The sequence below is a fragment of the Populus euphratica genome, unplaced genomic scaffold, assembly GCF_000495115.2.
Source record: "Populus euphratica unplaced genomic scaffold, PopEup_1.0 scaffold205.1, whole genome shotgun sequence".
NCBI classification, from domain to species: Eukaryota; Viridiplantae; Streptophyta; class Magnoliopsida; order Malpighiales; family Salicaceae; genus Populus; species Populus euphratica.
This window is the reverse complement of record NW_011500090.1, coordinates 337,987-353,652: the sequence shown is the minus strand read 5'-3', so window position 1 is coordinate 353,652 and position 15,666 is coordinate 337,987. Positions and strand designations below refer to the sequence as shown.

The following is a 15,666-nucleotide window of genomic DNA, read 5'->3' as shown; positions in this document are numbered from 1 at the left end:
CAGCATAAATATTTAATAATTTAAAAAGATGGGCATATATTCTTATTCTATTTACTTTTTCCTTTTTGTTTCTATTGAAATTTTTTTCTATTCAACTACTAAATTATTTCATCTTTTATTTTCAATTTCCATTTAAGATTTCATAAAATCAACCATATCTATTTTCACTTAACACATTATCGATACCAATTTCATCAGTATCATCATCACCCCATAGGCATAGATGCATAGTTATCTCATTACTTGAGACCCTAACATACATTAAATATATGTTGGTTGATACATGGTGATCCCTTTACTTAGGATCCTAATATACACTAAATGTATGGTGGTCTATGTCTCATAAGCATCAATGCATAGTGATCCCCTTACCTGAAATCCTAACATATACTAAATGTATTCTAGTTCATGTCCTATAGGTATTGATGCATGATGATCCTCTTATTTGAGATCCTAACATGCATTAAATGTATATTAGTCCATGCCTCATATTACACTTCTCATATTTTCTATGTCAATGATACTTCCATTACTTGACAATTCACAAAAAAAAAAATTCACCTTGGACATATACATTCGAATACTATTCGAAATAATAATATCTTTACGCAAACTTTTATTATTTCGTATAATATCTAACATTTTCTAATTTACATTTCACCTCGATAACATATTAAATCATGAAATTTATCTAAGAAGCATAGGTGCGGATCATCTGCATGTAATAAAAGCTTTACTTGTGCTCCCTTACCGCTGCTACACCACGCCTGAGGTCCCTCATGTAATTATAGGTATATTTTATAAATTATCCTCATTCAAGGATACATTTCATAATAACCATATTAAGTGCCAATACAAGTCTTTCTTTCAATTATTCCTTTCTTTATATTTTATGTTTTCTCATTTTATCCATCAATATCATCATTTTTTCCAACCATAATTATTATTACAAATTTCCATTTTGAATATTGCTAATTTCTTTTGAAAATTAAAATGTAATATCACATGTTCCCCTAGGTGGAAGGACTCAATTTTCACCCTTAACGCGTTTAGATAGTCGCTTTAGTGACTTTTTAAATTTGCCAGTAGAGGTCACATTCTGACCTCTCCTCAGATTTTTAAATATATTCGGAGCTCAGGACTTTGTTTCAAGCGAGGCTGGTCTCTTTGAAAAAAAAAAACATGGTGATACACCACCTATAAAAGGAGAAGAACCCAGTTATGCCTCCAAAACACTTAAAATTACCTATCACTAAATCATACATACTGCTCTATAGGGTCTATCATGACCCAGTTTTAATTGGTGACCCATAACTGGAGTTCTTTATCTTTAAATTGAGCAAGACCAATTTTTTTACTTATTCAACATCCAAAACTACAATTACTATAAAAGAACTTGATTTTAATTTCCTCATCCTTCTACTTAAATTCTCAATGAAAGTTTAAAGATGATTTTGTCTAGATTCGTTAATCTTTTCATTTACACACAACATCCATAATTCAACTTCCTCTCTTTTATCTCGACCTCTAATCATATCACATATCATATAGGAGTGATAGAAGTATCTTTTAGGAGCCAATTTACTTTATTTATTACAATCTTTTCTTTTAAGTTAAAATATAATATTTTCATCGATTTACTAACTTTTTAAATAATGTTCTTCTAAACACAATCCCTGTTATTTTAACAAGTATCTTTCCTTATTTTAGCATAATTAAACACGTCATCAAGCTAAATATATCAAATTAAATATCCTCACTCTTTGTTGCATAATTAGCCAAAAAATGACCCTACAAAACCAAGAGCTTTCTTATTTCTTTCATGCTAATTTCATTTGATTCCACATGCATTTACTTCATAAACAATATATTATAATATATTCAATAAGAAAAAAACCACAATTCCTCTATTTTCTCTTCATATGGCCGACCACTCTTTACTTAATTACCTATATATTTCTTTGATAAATCATCATGATTTCATGCCCCTAATCACGTACAACACATGAATTAACTTGATTTTAATAATTAATATATTTCCCCTAATTCAAGTCTAAGAACCCTAATCTAAAATTCAACATTAAGCCATCAATTTATAATCGAATTTGAAACGACTTATAGAACCATGTCTAAAACTCTTTACTTAGTAAGAATCAAGGTCTCAATCTTTAACCAATCAAATTTTTTTAACTCCCTTTTTTTTCAATGGTAGCCAGCCCTTCTTCCTTTTTCGTTGTTCAAATTTTCTTGTTAATCTCTTGTACACAAGTATTTATTCTATCTATAAATCCTTAATCTTGGATGAGTTCTTGAAATTTTGGTGTTTTTCTCTTGATTTGACAGGAGTAAATTCAAAAACTTCCTGATTTTCTCTTAATATTGCTGTAAATTTTTGATGAGCAAAGCATATGGATATTTATACCCTATAATTTCTCTTATATCACTTAGGCTCCATTTTCTTTAAGTGTACTACTTTTGCATCCACATCTTTTTCTTTTTATAATTAAGCTACATCTTTTTTCATTTCTTATAATTCTATCCCCTGACTTTTTAGTTTAATTTATTTTCTTTAATTTAATCTAACCCTTAATATTTTCAGGTTAATTTATAATGTCTCAAAATATTTCATTCAGAAATTTATGGCCGAAAATTCTTGAGTTCCTATTTTTATTTAAATAAGTATATGTATTTTTTTATTTTTAGTTTGTAATTTTCACAAACATTTATTTTCCGGGGTTTTCACTCTAGACCAAGCTAAATTCAAACCATTAGTAATTGCCCACAGTTCTGCACATGATGATGTGCATATCCCAATATTAAAAGCAAAGCCAACAATTCATATTCTCATATCATCCCTTAGGACTTAACCTACATCTGCAATCCCTGTGTTTTCTTTGCTATAACCATCAACATCAATCTTCACCTAACTTGTTGAAGGGTATCTCCATCCTATAAACTCCATATGCTTGATATTATTTCTATTTTTAGATACATAAAATATAAATTGTTTAATGTCATCAACTAGCCTCCTGATTACCTCAACAATGCCGAGGGAAAAATTATCAATAGGACCAAAAAATTGTTGGTTTTTGTCCTTCCATATCTGCCATAATACAACACCAAATTCAATATTTTTTTTTTCATATAAACATCTAATTTTTTATTTATCTTTTATAGTGTAATTCTGATTTTAGAATCCAATTCGCATGTTTGGAAAATATCCCACTTGGAAAGGGTCAATGTAGTGGGTCCTTATTATTTTAATATGGTACTAGAGTTAATCTACTAAAATCATGATTTAGATCTTGAAATTGGAATAATTTTATAAAAAATAAATAAAAAAATTATGAAACTCAATTTTTAAATAATCTAATATTGAATGGTAAAATTATAAAAAATAAATTTGAAAAAGCAATCTAAAAATCTTGATTAACATATTAAATTCAATATATAATACAAATAAATTAATAAAAAAATAAAATCTTTTTATAAAATCACACTTTAATATATCTAATATTAAAAATTAAAACGAAAAGGAAATCCATGAAACTTAATCATCAATGGCAGAAGTAATCATAAAACGGCGACTATGAAAATAAAAACAACAGGGACTGGATAAGCCTTTTATATATATATAAAAAAAACAATTACGAAAGGCCTTGCAAAAAAGAGGTTGCTAATATATATATAAAAGATGCTGTAATCTTATTGAAAAAAAGTAAAAACTAAATAGCATTTAATAAAATATCTTAAATATATTTTTAATTAATCTATTGTAATAGTTTTCTAACAAGTATATTTTAATAAATACAAATCTTAAATCTTAAATATCTTCTTTATATATATATATTTATTTATTCTAAAAAACTCACCTATAACAAACCTCTTTAATCTTCACTAACTCATACTTCATTCGTTTCTTGAACAAACAAGAAATTCATTATATAAATATAATATTCATTAATATTAAATGTTTATTTAGTATTGAGATGTATGATATTTTTTATTTAAAAATATATTAAAATATTTTTTTATTCTTAGTCTTGGGCATCAAATTAATTAAAAAAATAAATCTATATTTTTTCAAAATAAATACATTTTAAAAAAGCGTATAGATAAAAGTTACCCTCCTCGCAAACAGGGTCAAATGCAACAAGAAAAAGGATATTCTCTATCTTATCTTATTATTGTTTCTGATTCTACATATTGGATGTTCGAGGCAATAGATTCGCTTGATGTTTGAAGAGCATGTACATTTTATCGGGCCCACTACCTGCGACTTCCAATATGTATTTAGGTTTAGATTATTTTGATGTGATAATATAAAAATAAATTTAAAAAATAAAAAAATATTTTTTATTTTATTTTTAATTGAAAAATATTTTAAAAAAACACCACCATAATTCCGAATATATACATACAAATAATTTTAGACTGATTTATTTTTCCAGTTAAAAAACACTTCTGTAATAATTTATTTATTTTATTTTAAATGTTTTTATATTAAAATGTTATTTTAATAAATTTATGAATAAAAAAACACTTTAATCAATGTGAACGCAGCATACAACTTTTCAAAATCCAAAAAAAAAAAAAAAAAAAAATCGTGAGAAAAACGTCTTGAAAAGCACAACACCATTGAAGTTATAAATGTCCATGTCGCTTCCTCACCTACCTGTTATCATTGTATGCAAGCTGCTACCCCCATCAAACCAAACCAAAGTTAATTTCCTTCCCCTCCCTTTTATAGCTTCAACAAACTCTATCCCTATCGATCTATTTACTAGCTTCGACAAACTCTATCCCTATCGATCTATTTACCAGAAGAACATCCAAGTCCAACCCTCTCCCTTTGTCCTTGCTATTTTGCAGAGTCTGGTAGTTTTAACAAAAGAAAATGAAAGGAGAGGATTGCTTGGCTCACGAGAGGAACAAGACTGAGTTCGATGTGGATGCGATGAAGATCGTGTGGGCTGGTTCTCGCCACGCCTTTGACCTCTCAGACCGCATGGCTCGTCTGGTCGCCTCCGATCCGGTATTCTTCTTCTCCCTCTTTTTGAGTTGATCTCTTCTGGACTAATTGGAGTTTCACTGAAGCTTCTTCACGCTAATTTTTAGCATTAATTATTTCAGCAGCAAGTGATCAATTATTATTATTATTATATTGTTCAGGCTCATTTAATATTGATAATAATTTTTTCCTCTGATATGATTTAATTAGTATACTATGTTGAGGGTTTGTAGGCGTTTCAAAAGGATGGCAGAACTCGGCTAGGGAGGAAGGAATTGTTCAAAAACACTTTGAGAAAAACAGCTCATGCATGGAAACGCATCCTTGAGCTTCGCCTTACTGGTCCGTCCATCTTTTACTGCGGAGCTGACATTGTTTTGCAATGCTGCTCCTCCCCTCCCTTAAATTCTTTGTTAAATTTTCACCTTTTGGCTTATGGTCCAACTTTGGAAGCTGTGTTATTACAGAAGAAGAGGCTTGGTGGCTAAGGAGATTTGTGGATGAACCTTCTTTTACGGATCTTCATTGGGTAAGCTCTACAGTCTAGTCTACTCCTTGTTTTGCATCAATTGTTGCTTTCTCAATATGTTTGCTAATTTGATAATTTAAATTGAAGATGCTCTTTTCCATGCTCATTTCTTGATGATTATAAACAAGGTCTCTGAGTTCTTTTCTTTTCTATTTCCCCTTGTGTGTGTGTGTGTGTGTGTGTTGTGGGCAGGGAATGTTTATACCTGCTATTAAAGGACAAGGCACTGATGAGCAGCAACAGAAGTGGTTGCCATTGGCATATAAGATGCAGATAATTGGCTGCTATGCACAAACTGAACTTGGTCATGGATCCAATGTTCAAGGGCTTGAAACAACTGCAACCTTCGATCCCGAGACAGATGAGTTTGTCATTCACAGTCCTACATTAACTTCATCCAAAGTAAGTAAATTGGTCATTAAGAGCCTTCTTAATTTCTTTGAGATAGATTAATCGATGATGTACGAGACTGATCTAATATCATGTATGGAGACTGGAGAGAAGTGTTCATATTTTCATGCTAATGTGGTTGAACATCCATGGGATGCATGGAGATGAATTTGCTGCAAGTGTGAAATATTGAATTGAAACAGGATTTTCGTTCTTCTTATTTGAGAAGGATTCTATCCTTACTTCACCCTGTTTTGCAGTGGTGGCCTGGAGGATTAGGTAAAGTTTCCACACATGCTGTTGTTTATGCACGCCTTATAACCAATGGTCAAGAACATGGAGTGCATGGTAAGCACCAAACCATTTTTTCTGAATCCCTTTATGAAAAGGGTCCACCAAGTATTAATTAGTTGTATTAAAATGTGAATTTCAGGTTTTATTGTCCAGCTTAGGAGCCTGGATGATCACATGCCTCTTCCTGGCATAACCATTGGTGATATTGGAATGAAATTTGGAAATGGGGCATATAACACCATGGATAACGGTGTTTTGACATTTGATCACATACGCATCCCAAGGAACCAGATGCTAATGAGGTTGGTACTTCACATGCCTCTCCCCCTTTTCTGTTTCCTCATGGAGCTTTGAGATGTCATAAGTTTCTTGTAGGATCATAATTGGCCATCTTGAACCGACCCCTCTTCTAGAATTTGCATCTAAATGATCAGTGCCTTCCTTTTGTTCTGCAGTAATTAATAGTGGAATTTTGACACTCTTCTAAAAGGTGTAAGAGAGTTTCAGATCATGATCTTTCATAACACCAGAATTTTACATGTGATTTTGTTTTGAACAATGCAGGGTGCTGCAGGTCACAAGGGAAGGGAAATGTGTGCAATCCAATGTTCCACGGCAGTTGATTTATGGCACCATGGTGTTCGTGCGGCAAACAATTGTAGCTGATGCTTCTACTGCGTTATCTAGGGCAGTTTGTATTGCTACAAGGTATAGCGCTGTTCGCAGACAATTTGGTTCACAGGATGGTGGTATGGAGACTCAGGTATACTTAAAAACCTTTCTTTATTAGTTGTTATCATAATCTTGGGATGCTTTTGTTAAATATCTTAGAGGCAACTTCGTTCCAATAAATTTACTGGTAGTTGGTGAGTACCATTTAATTTATTGTTTGCTTAATTTAGGGTAAGCTGGTAATTGCTGGAAGATTGCTACTGAGAAGATCTTAGTACCTCTGCCCAGTTGGCAGTGGGGTTGGCTATTTAATCCAACCCAACCTGACATGGGATGGGGGACGCGAAGGTCTTCTCACAATCTGCCGAGCTCTCAAATCCCTTGACAACTATTTATCATAACTTTTTTTTTTTAATCATGTCCCTGTATGTTATTAATTTACAATGTTTCATTACTCACAAAATTTGTGCACTGATATATTAATAAATGTCAAAAAAGGAAAACAAATGCAATTTCAGGGTATAGAACCTGCCACTATTGAGATTTGAGGGTGAAGCAGCGAAGGCAAAATCCCCCCGCCCAGATCTTTTGGTATCCCAGTTAGAATAGAAATTTTGTTAGATGATATACCAAATTGTGAAGACTGCCATAGATATAGATTTCATGACATATGCATGTAACCATACAAAGGTGTCCATGTTTCTCTATTTTTACGGGTTGAAATGGCTGTATATACCCTGTTACAACTTATGTTGAAATGACTATTTTGGTAATGTGTCTGTATCTTTTGTTTCTATGATCCAAACTTCCAAACTAAAAAGTATAATCTTGAAAACTGTGTTAGAAAGTGTTTGTGCACCCGTGTCGCCACTATTGATTGGACATTGGTATTTAGTTGTCCCTAGAGAATGTTTCTAATGGTCTTGCTATCTACTTTGTTTTAGGTGATTGATTACAAAACTCAGCAAAGCAGACTCTTTCCTTTGCTGGCTTCTGCCTATGCATTCAGATTTGTTGGTGAATGGTTGAAGTGGCTTTATACGGATGTGACCCAGAGGTTGCAAGCTAATGATTTTTCTACATTACCTGAGGCTCATGCATGTACTGCGGGTTTGAAATCTTTGACTACCACGACCACTGCTGTATGTAACTACCACTGGCATTTTTCTACTAAAATTTATCAGTTGGTTTCCCTTTTCTTCAAACTTGGTTGGTTGTTGCTCTTTGAAGGATTGGCAGCATACTGAGGTTTCACAAGCCAAGTAGTTAAAGTGCTTTTGAGCTTTCATTGAGTTTAAACTTGGCAATCTTAATTTAAAACTAAACTCATGGCCCAATGCTCTTCTGAGCATACTTGACTCCCAATTTTTAGCTGCTTCCGCATACTTCTTTGAATTGTTTCCCCAGCATAACACTATTCTGGAAGGATGGCCTGCATTGTTCAATGTACTGTCTAAAATGTGATTATTCTAGACAAGCACTGTTTACCAATTCATCCATTTGAAGAATGCAAAATTGTGGCATACTATTAATAAATCCATTTCTAAAATGTAAGTATTTTTCAAATGTCATGATAGTTGGAGCAAAGATTTTCTTATGATGGTAATTTAGCTATTCTATCTTCCGCATTCAATTATGCTCTTGGGCGTAATTATTTTATCCTCGTACACACAAAACTCGTGTGCTTGAACTAGGTCCAGATGGTAAAGTTCTCTGGTATTAGCTTCAAGCATGGCACTTTTTTATCTGTTTCTTATTTGTTATGATTGCTCTTACACACCAATTTTTTAATACTAAAGTTCTCTTTGGGTGCAGGATGCTATTGAAGAATGTAGGAAACTGTGTGGTGGCCATGGTTATCTTTGTGCCAGTGGGCTTCCTGAATTGTTTGCAGTATATGTCCCTGCCTGTACATATGAAGGAGACAATGTTGTGCTTCTTCTACAGGTATATGGAAACTGGGGTATCATCATTCTTATATTTAATAATATCTGTGTTTTCATTTTAGATATGGCAACAGGTAATGGTTAAAGTATTTCTTTGATAGAAGAAGACAGATTATGCTTTATTTCATTTATTTTCTCATGATAAAACCCTGGATTGAGCTTGATATACAAACATGGGAGAATAAAAATTACAGATCAATCGCACGTGTAATAATGTACATGATTTGACCTCTACATGTTCATGGGCACAGAAAGGGAAGATTTCACAGCCAGGATGGGAATTAACAATGGCTGCACTTAAAAATCTCCGTACATGCAGGAAACTGTCTCTGAATCCTTGTGTGTCCTAGCACATAGCAGACAGGAAAAGATCCTTGTATAGGATCCAGGAAAAAAAAAGAAGAGAAGAAATTAGAGGTCTGGACTCTCGAATAAAAAGCTTGCCTAGGAAACTTGAATTGGATACTAAGCACCAGACTCTCTGAGTTATAGGCAGCCAAATTGAAACCCTTCAAAACTGCTGACCAAATTGCCTGGCCCTTACCACACATAAAATGCAGGGAATCTAACACGTATTTGGTTTAGGAGGTTTATGATGCACATCCATAACTGAGATAGTAGAGGATGGGCTGTAACATGATACATGGAGAACTGGTGGCTGGACTTTGTCATTCATCTTTTCTGAAAGATGATATTATAGGCTAATTTAGTTTTGCTGCCATGCCTTCACATATTCAAATATGTAATTCATCTAAAATAATTTGATCTGTTTTTGACATTCCACTTAAAAAAACATTTTCTGTAGGTTGCAAGGTTTCTGATGAAGACTGTTTCTCAGCTTGGTTCTGGAAAAAAGCCTGTTGGAACAACAGCTTATTTGGGACGAGTCCAGGATCTTTTACAGTGTTGTTGTGATGTTCAAACGGGTAATGTCTTATTAGTTTCTTTTCTATTATGTATTTCCTTGTGCTTTCTTTATTTTGAATGATAAGTTAATTATATTAAATCAATAGGAGTTTAGGCTTAATGAATCTAAATTCTTGGACATATTTGATTAGATGGTGCTCATTGGTTTCCAAATACACTAGCTTTTTTATCACAATTTTATCCAACCTATTTTTCTCCAACATATCAACCCACTGGACGGCCAGTGAGCAGATCTCTTGGAATCTTATATGCATGTGCTGAAGTCCGTGTTATTTATTCCATAAATGCAGCTGAGGATTGGTTAAAGCCTAGTGTAGTGCTGGAGGCATTTGAAGCCAGGTCTGCCAGGATGTGTGTTGCCCGTGCTCAAAATCTTAGCAAATTTGAAAATCCTGAAGATGGTATGTTTTCTATTCCTTGATTTAGATAGAAGTATTTTCCTGTCAACTCTCTTCTCTTCATTTATACTTTGTTTCTACCAAATATGTGAGGTGAGCACTTGAAGATGTTTGGAACAAAGGGAATTTGTGTTTTCAAGTCCATGACAACATTTTATCAACCCCTACTGGCGGTGAATTTGTCAGATTTTCTGGCTTGCAATTTTTGTTGTTCGATTGAGCTGATAGAAATACTGGAATTTGATTATGAAATTGAAATTGCTGCATTCTACTGGTTATATGTTCCCCTCATGCACCAAAAGAGTAATTTTTTGGTTCTTTCAAGGTCACATGTATTTTGATGGATTATATACCTTTAAACCTTATTCATCCTTTTGCTTCAGGTTTTGCTGAACTCTCCGCTGATCTAGTTGAGGCTGCTGTTGCTCATTGCCAATTAATTGTGGTTTCCAAGTAAGTTCATTCATCTTCATGTGCCACTTAAAACTTGGCATGTAAGATTTAACAAACCATGGATGATAGGCATTTGGCTCTCTGGTACACATGAATAGAACTGAAGCTTTTTTCTGAAATTACATTGCTAACCATTTTTTTTTACAAGCCAATATGCATCAGTGGCTAGTTGTTAGTGGTAGGAGGAAGGAGGAACCTGACTTAACGCCTGCCACGGCAAGGGATGAATCTGACCACCACAACAAAGAATGAGGGGTAACGTAGACACCACCTCTTGCATGGGGTGTAGCAAGTTCATTTCCTACTAGGAATTGAACCCATGACCTCTTGGTACATATCAAGAGGCCACTACCGTGGAGCCAAAGGCCTATATATTGTTAACCATTTGTGCTGCATCAATATCTGGTGCTTGAGAAAGTGATGCAATTATGGCTCTGATTTTTTATCAGCGAGCTCTCTGTATCATATTGTCTGCGAAGCGTGATCTGAGATGTCCAATCTTGATATAATCCATGATACTTTACTTTCTGCAATTTTTGGTGATTTGGTTTTTCCTGATTCTTTACATTTTCTCCGTTTTCCTTCTCTTCCAGGTTCATTGACAAATTACAGCAAGATATACCAGGAAAGGGGGTGAATCAACAGTTGCAGAATCTATGCTACATCTATGCTTTAAACCTTCTTCACAAATATCTGGGTGATTTCCTCTCCACTGGCTGCATTACCGCGAAGCAGGCTTCACTCGCAAATGATCAGCTGAGATCTTTGTATTCCCAGGTTATTTTCCAGTGATTTATTCAATTTATCCTTTTTCTAAGCTCCATTTCTGATTAGTGATGTCATGGTTTAGATCCGTCCCAATGCAATTGCACTTGTTGACGCGTTTAATTACACTGATCACTACCTTGGTTCGGTTCTCGGCCGCTATGATGGAAATGTGTATCCCAAACTTTATGAAGAAGCGTGGAAGGATCCTCTGAATGACTCGGTTGTGCCTGATGGCTACCATGAATATGTTCACCCTATGCTGAAGCAACAGCTCCGTAATTCAAGACTCTGAAAAGTGAGTGCTGTGCTTTGAAGTTATGAATAATAAAGCTAATAAGGTTACTTAAGACCGTAACCACCAGGGAGGTCGAGGTTGGGCTTTATTTTCGTGGTTAGAAGCTATTGTATTTGTATCATCGAACGGAAAATATGGTTGGTATATTTATTCTTCTCGGCTCCTAGTTGTGACAAATGAGCCGTGGATATTAGCAAGATTTGTTGATCTTGTCATCTTTTATCATCCCGCCATTGTTTCCCGGCCTTTTCTCCCCCCTTTGAAATTTTAAAATTACGATTCATCACTCCCCCATCAGAAAGTAAAGTTAATTTCCTCTTTCCTTTGTATTTGCTGTTCTCATTGTTGTAGTGGTTGGAGGGAGAATGGTGTGTGGACGACTTGATTTACACGTGTTTCTCTCAATCGTGTGTTGTAGAACGGAATTCGAACCGCTGGATGAATGGGCTTAATGAAAGAAAATTTAACTTACGAAAATTTTGCGTTTTCGTCGGAGTATGATATCACAACCGCAGCTCGTCCCAGATCTAGAGAGGATGCAAGTTCCTCGCATAAAAAAGAAAGAATTAGCGGCCTTTTGCCTTCTTAGGTTTGGATTACCAAATTGAGGAGGAGTCCATGAGAGAAATCGCTGAACATTTTATCGAAAACTGCCTCATTATTTTATTGAGAACATTTTACTGTACGTTCTTTCATTCTTACTGCTGCTGCTGTTTCGTTTTTTTTGTTTTGTAACTGTTAGTGCAAATTCGAACAAAGGAATACCTCGGAAAATCTATTGGACTGGAGGCTTGGTGTGGGTTACAAGTAAGTTTATTCCTAGCTTGGTCTTGTTTTAGATGTATTTAGTTTTTTTTCTTTCTTAAATACAAGTGTCATGTGTGGTTTCAAATAAATATTGTGTTAGTGTGTGGGCTGGGCTGGGTTACAACCAAAATATGAACCGTGGGTGCGGGGGTGAAACTAGAGGAGACAACCAGGAGCTTGATACCTGCAAAACATTTAAATTTTTTCTATTTAGTATTTAATATTTTTTATTTTAAATAAATAAATTTTTTAATTATATTGTTATATTAATTTTGCTTTCCCTGTCAAATATTACCCTGCGTGGGGTGCATGTTGATTAGCTACTGTAGATTGTGTGGCAACATATGTGTATATACTATGTGGTAGCTTGGTTTACGTGAGTTGAAAATTTAATTATAAATATTGTTCATATTAGATAAAACTAGCACTTGTTATTAATTCAGGATATATTTAGAGAATCATATATTTATGATTTTCTATATTTGATAATTTAGCTATTTCCTACAGTACTCCTGTTTATTTGAAAAATGTTAAACTTGAAAATCTAAGGAGACGTCAACCACGTGAGCACCAACTTCAAAATCAAGAGATTAGACACCATTTAAGAATGCAGTGTAAACGGCGTTCCTAAAAATTCATAATTGAAGAGTTGGGAATTATGATGCTTGTGCATCTATTCACAAATTTTATAATTAAAGAGTATTAATAAACTTGATTTCATATTTCTTCCTCTAGATGTGTATCTATTAATAGCGAATCTTTTTTTTTTATTTAGTTAAAAAAATAATAATATTATTTTTATAAAAAACAATAATGAAGAAAAAAAATTCAATTATGATTCTTTTTTTTTAATTGATCTTCTTTTGTTTTGATTTTTTTGATTTTTTTTTCAATTTCATTCCTTTTCATTTAATTTAGTTTTATTTTTATATTAAATATGATACTCATTCTCTTAAATTTTGTTTTATTTCATTTCTTTTTTTTTTCTAGATTTATTTCTTATTTTTTAATTACTCATTTTTTTTAATTTTTTATTTTAATTTTATTTCTTGACATTTTATTTTAGATTTATTTCTCATTTTTTAATTTTTTCTTTTAATTTTATTTCTTGACATTTTATTTCATTTTTTTTAATCCAATTTTAGTTATTATTCTTTTAATTACTCTTATTTTTTTATCCTTTTCATTTAATTTTTTGATTAAATCTCTCATTATTTTTCTTATTATTTTTTACATCAAATTTGATTTTTATTATTTTGATTGCTATTTATTTTTTTTTTAACTTTTTAATTGTTAATAATTTTTTTAATTTTCTTTATAATTATCTCGTTTCATGATCAAAGTTGCTGATTTTGAAAATTAATTTTATTTAATTTTAGTTTTTTATTTAATTTTTTAATTTTATTATTTGACTTTAAAAATTAATTCTATTTAACTTTAGTTTTTTTTTAATTTTTTAATTTTATTATTTGACTTTAAAACCTTTTATTTCTTTTTCTTTTTCTGAGGATTATTTTAAATTGTAAATTGATAAAGTTAATCTGAATTTATTAAGGTTATCATTATTAGAGTTTCTTTTTTCTTGTTAAAAAAATAACCTGCACCGCAGCATAACACTGCGGACAAAAAAATATAGTGTAAAAAGTATATTACACCCTCGAGTCTTAACTCACCTCTATCTTTCACTGCTGGTAGTGTTTAATTTGAAACAAGTCATATTGGACAATAATCTGAGGAGGCTCACGATATTGAAGCCTCAAGGGTACTTTTCTACGGAGGAATAGTAAAGGGTAACCCTTAATAAATGTCCCATTATTATTCACCCTTAATTTTTTTTTAATTATTATTCACCCTTAATTAGTTCTATTGGTCCTTGCTTCCGTAATTTTGAGCGAAACCCAATAAGTCAACTAAAGATTTAACATTATTTGTATATAATTTGCAGATATTGATGGATGAAAAGTGAATCTACAAAGTGAATTAAATCTTCCTATCTACGAAGTTAGGGTTTAATATAAAAGAATGAATATTAGTAGCATCAGTCAACAATTTATAAGGGTACTAACTAAGATGGCTATCATCTCTATCTAACTTATAATTGAACATGCTATGTGTTTTACTAAGCACATGTATATATACATTCACAAACTACACATCCACAGCTGCTTCCTAGAATCCATACAGTCTTGTTATCATCTTTAACATGCTGTGTGTTTTACTAAGCTCATCACTATCCCCCTTAAATTAAATTATATGTACAAATTGACAACTACTACTACCAAAAACAAAATAATAATAAAAAACTAACGGGCCTTGGTAAAATGAATGTTTTTGCCTTTTGTCTTCTTTTGCAGCATGTAATTACTTAACCATCCTTGGTATTTTATTTAATTTTCAACCTTCTTCCGAGGAGTTTTTATCAATTTATTATAGATTTTGTATAATTATCAAATAGAGTTGGGGCAATTCAATCTTTTAACATACATATAAAATATATTTAAAAAACAAATAGGTGTTACGTGTAATGTTGTGTTAGAGGAGCCTATATCTTTTAGATGATGCATGCAAGCTATTTCATTATATAAACATCTCCTTTTATAATAGTGTTAGGAGTAACACATCAAGTGCTTACCGGTAATGGAGTGTATGTTGGCATCCAATCAGTGGTGTGACTTTAATGAACTTTTTTTTTCCTCATCCCTCTTTGCTCTCTTTTCTTATTGGTAAAATACAACGGTTTCATTTTATTAATCTTTATTTTTTAATTGCTACTTATTGTTATTATTATTTTTCTTTTATCTTTTACAAATTAATTTTCTCTTTAATTTAGCCTTTTATCATTTGATTTCATTTATTTTTTTCTCAAATTTGATCTTTATTTTTTTAATTTAACTTTATTTTCAATCTCACTTCTCAACATTTAATTTTAATTTATTTTTATGTCAAATGTTGTCTCTTTTCATTTTTTTTCCCTTTAATTTTGGTCCTCGCCATTTGATTTCATTAGTTTTTATATCAAATTTGATCTTTATTTTTTTAATTGTTATTTTTTATCCCTTTAATATTGATTTTTTTTTTCAATTTCATCGCTTGACATTTGATTTTAATTTATTTTTATATCAAATTTTATCATCTTTCTTTTTATTACTACTTGTTTTGTTTTGGATCTTTTTTTT

At 32.1% G+C, this 15,666-nt stretch overlaps 1 protein-coding gene across 1 annotated transcript; it reads left to right on the top strand.

The window, feature by feature from the left end:
* The first annotated feature begins 4,769 nt into the window (after nucleotides 1–4,769).
* On the top strand, nucleotides 4,770–11,924 carry LOC105109123 (peroxisomal acyl-coenzyme A oxidase 1-like). Its single transcript, XM_011003723.1, has 14 exons — nucleotides 4,770–5,035; nucleotides 5,245–5,353; nucleotides 5,479–5,540; nucleotides 5,733–5,942; nucleotides 6,191–6,278; nucleotides 6,364–6,526; nucleotides 6,789–6,987; nucleotides 7,841–8,038; nucleotides 8,712–8,843; nucleotides 9,648–9,768; nucleotides 10,060–10,170; nucleotides 10,551–10,620; nucleotides 11,214–11,397; nucleotides 11,471–11,924. The coding sequence occupies exons 1-14, from the start codon at nucleotides 4,898–4,900 to the stop codon at nucleotides 11,678–11,680; spliced, it is 1,995 nt and encodes a 664-aa protein (XP_011002025.1). The 5' UTR covers nucleotides 4,770–4,897; the 3' UTR covers nucleotides 11,681–11,924.
* Nucleotides 11,925–15,666: the final 3,742 nt, after the last annotated feature.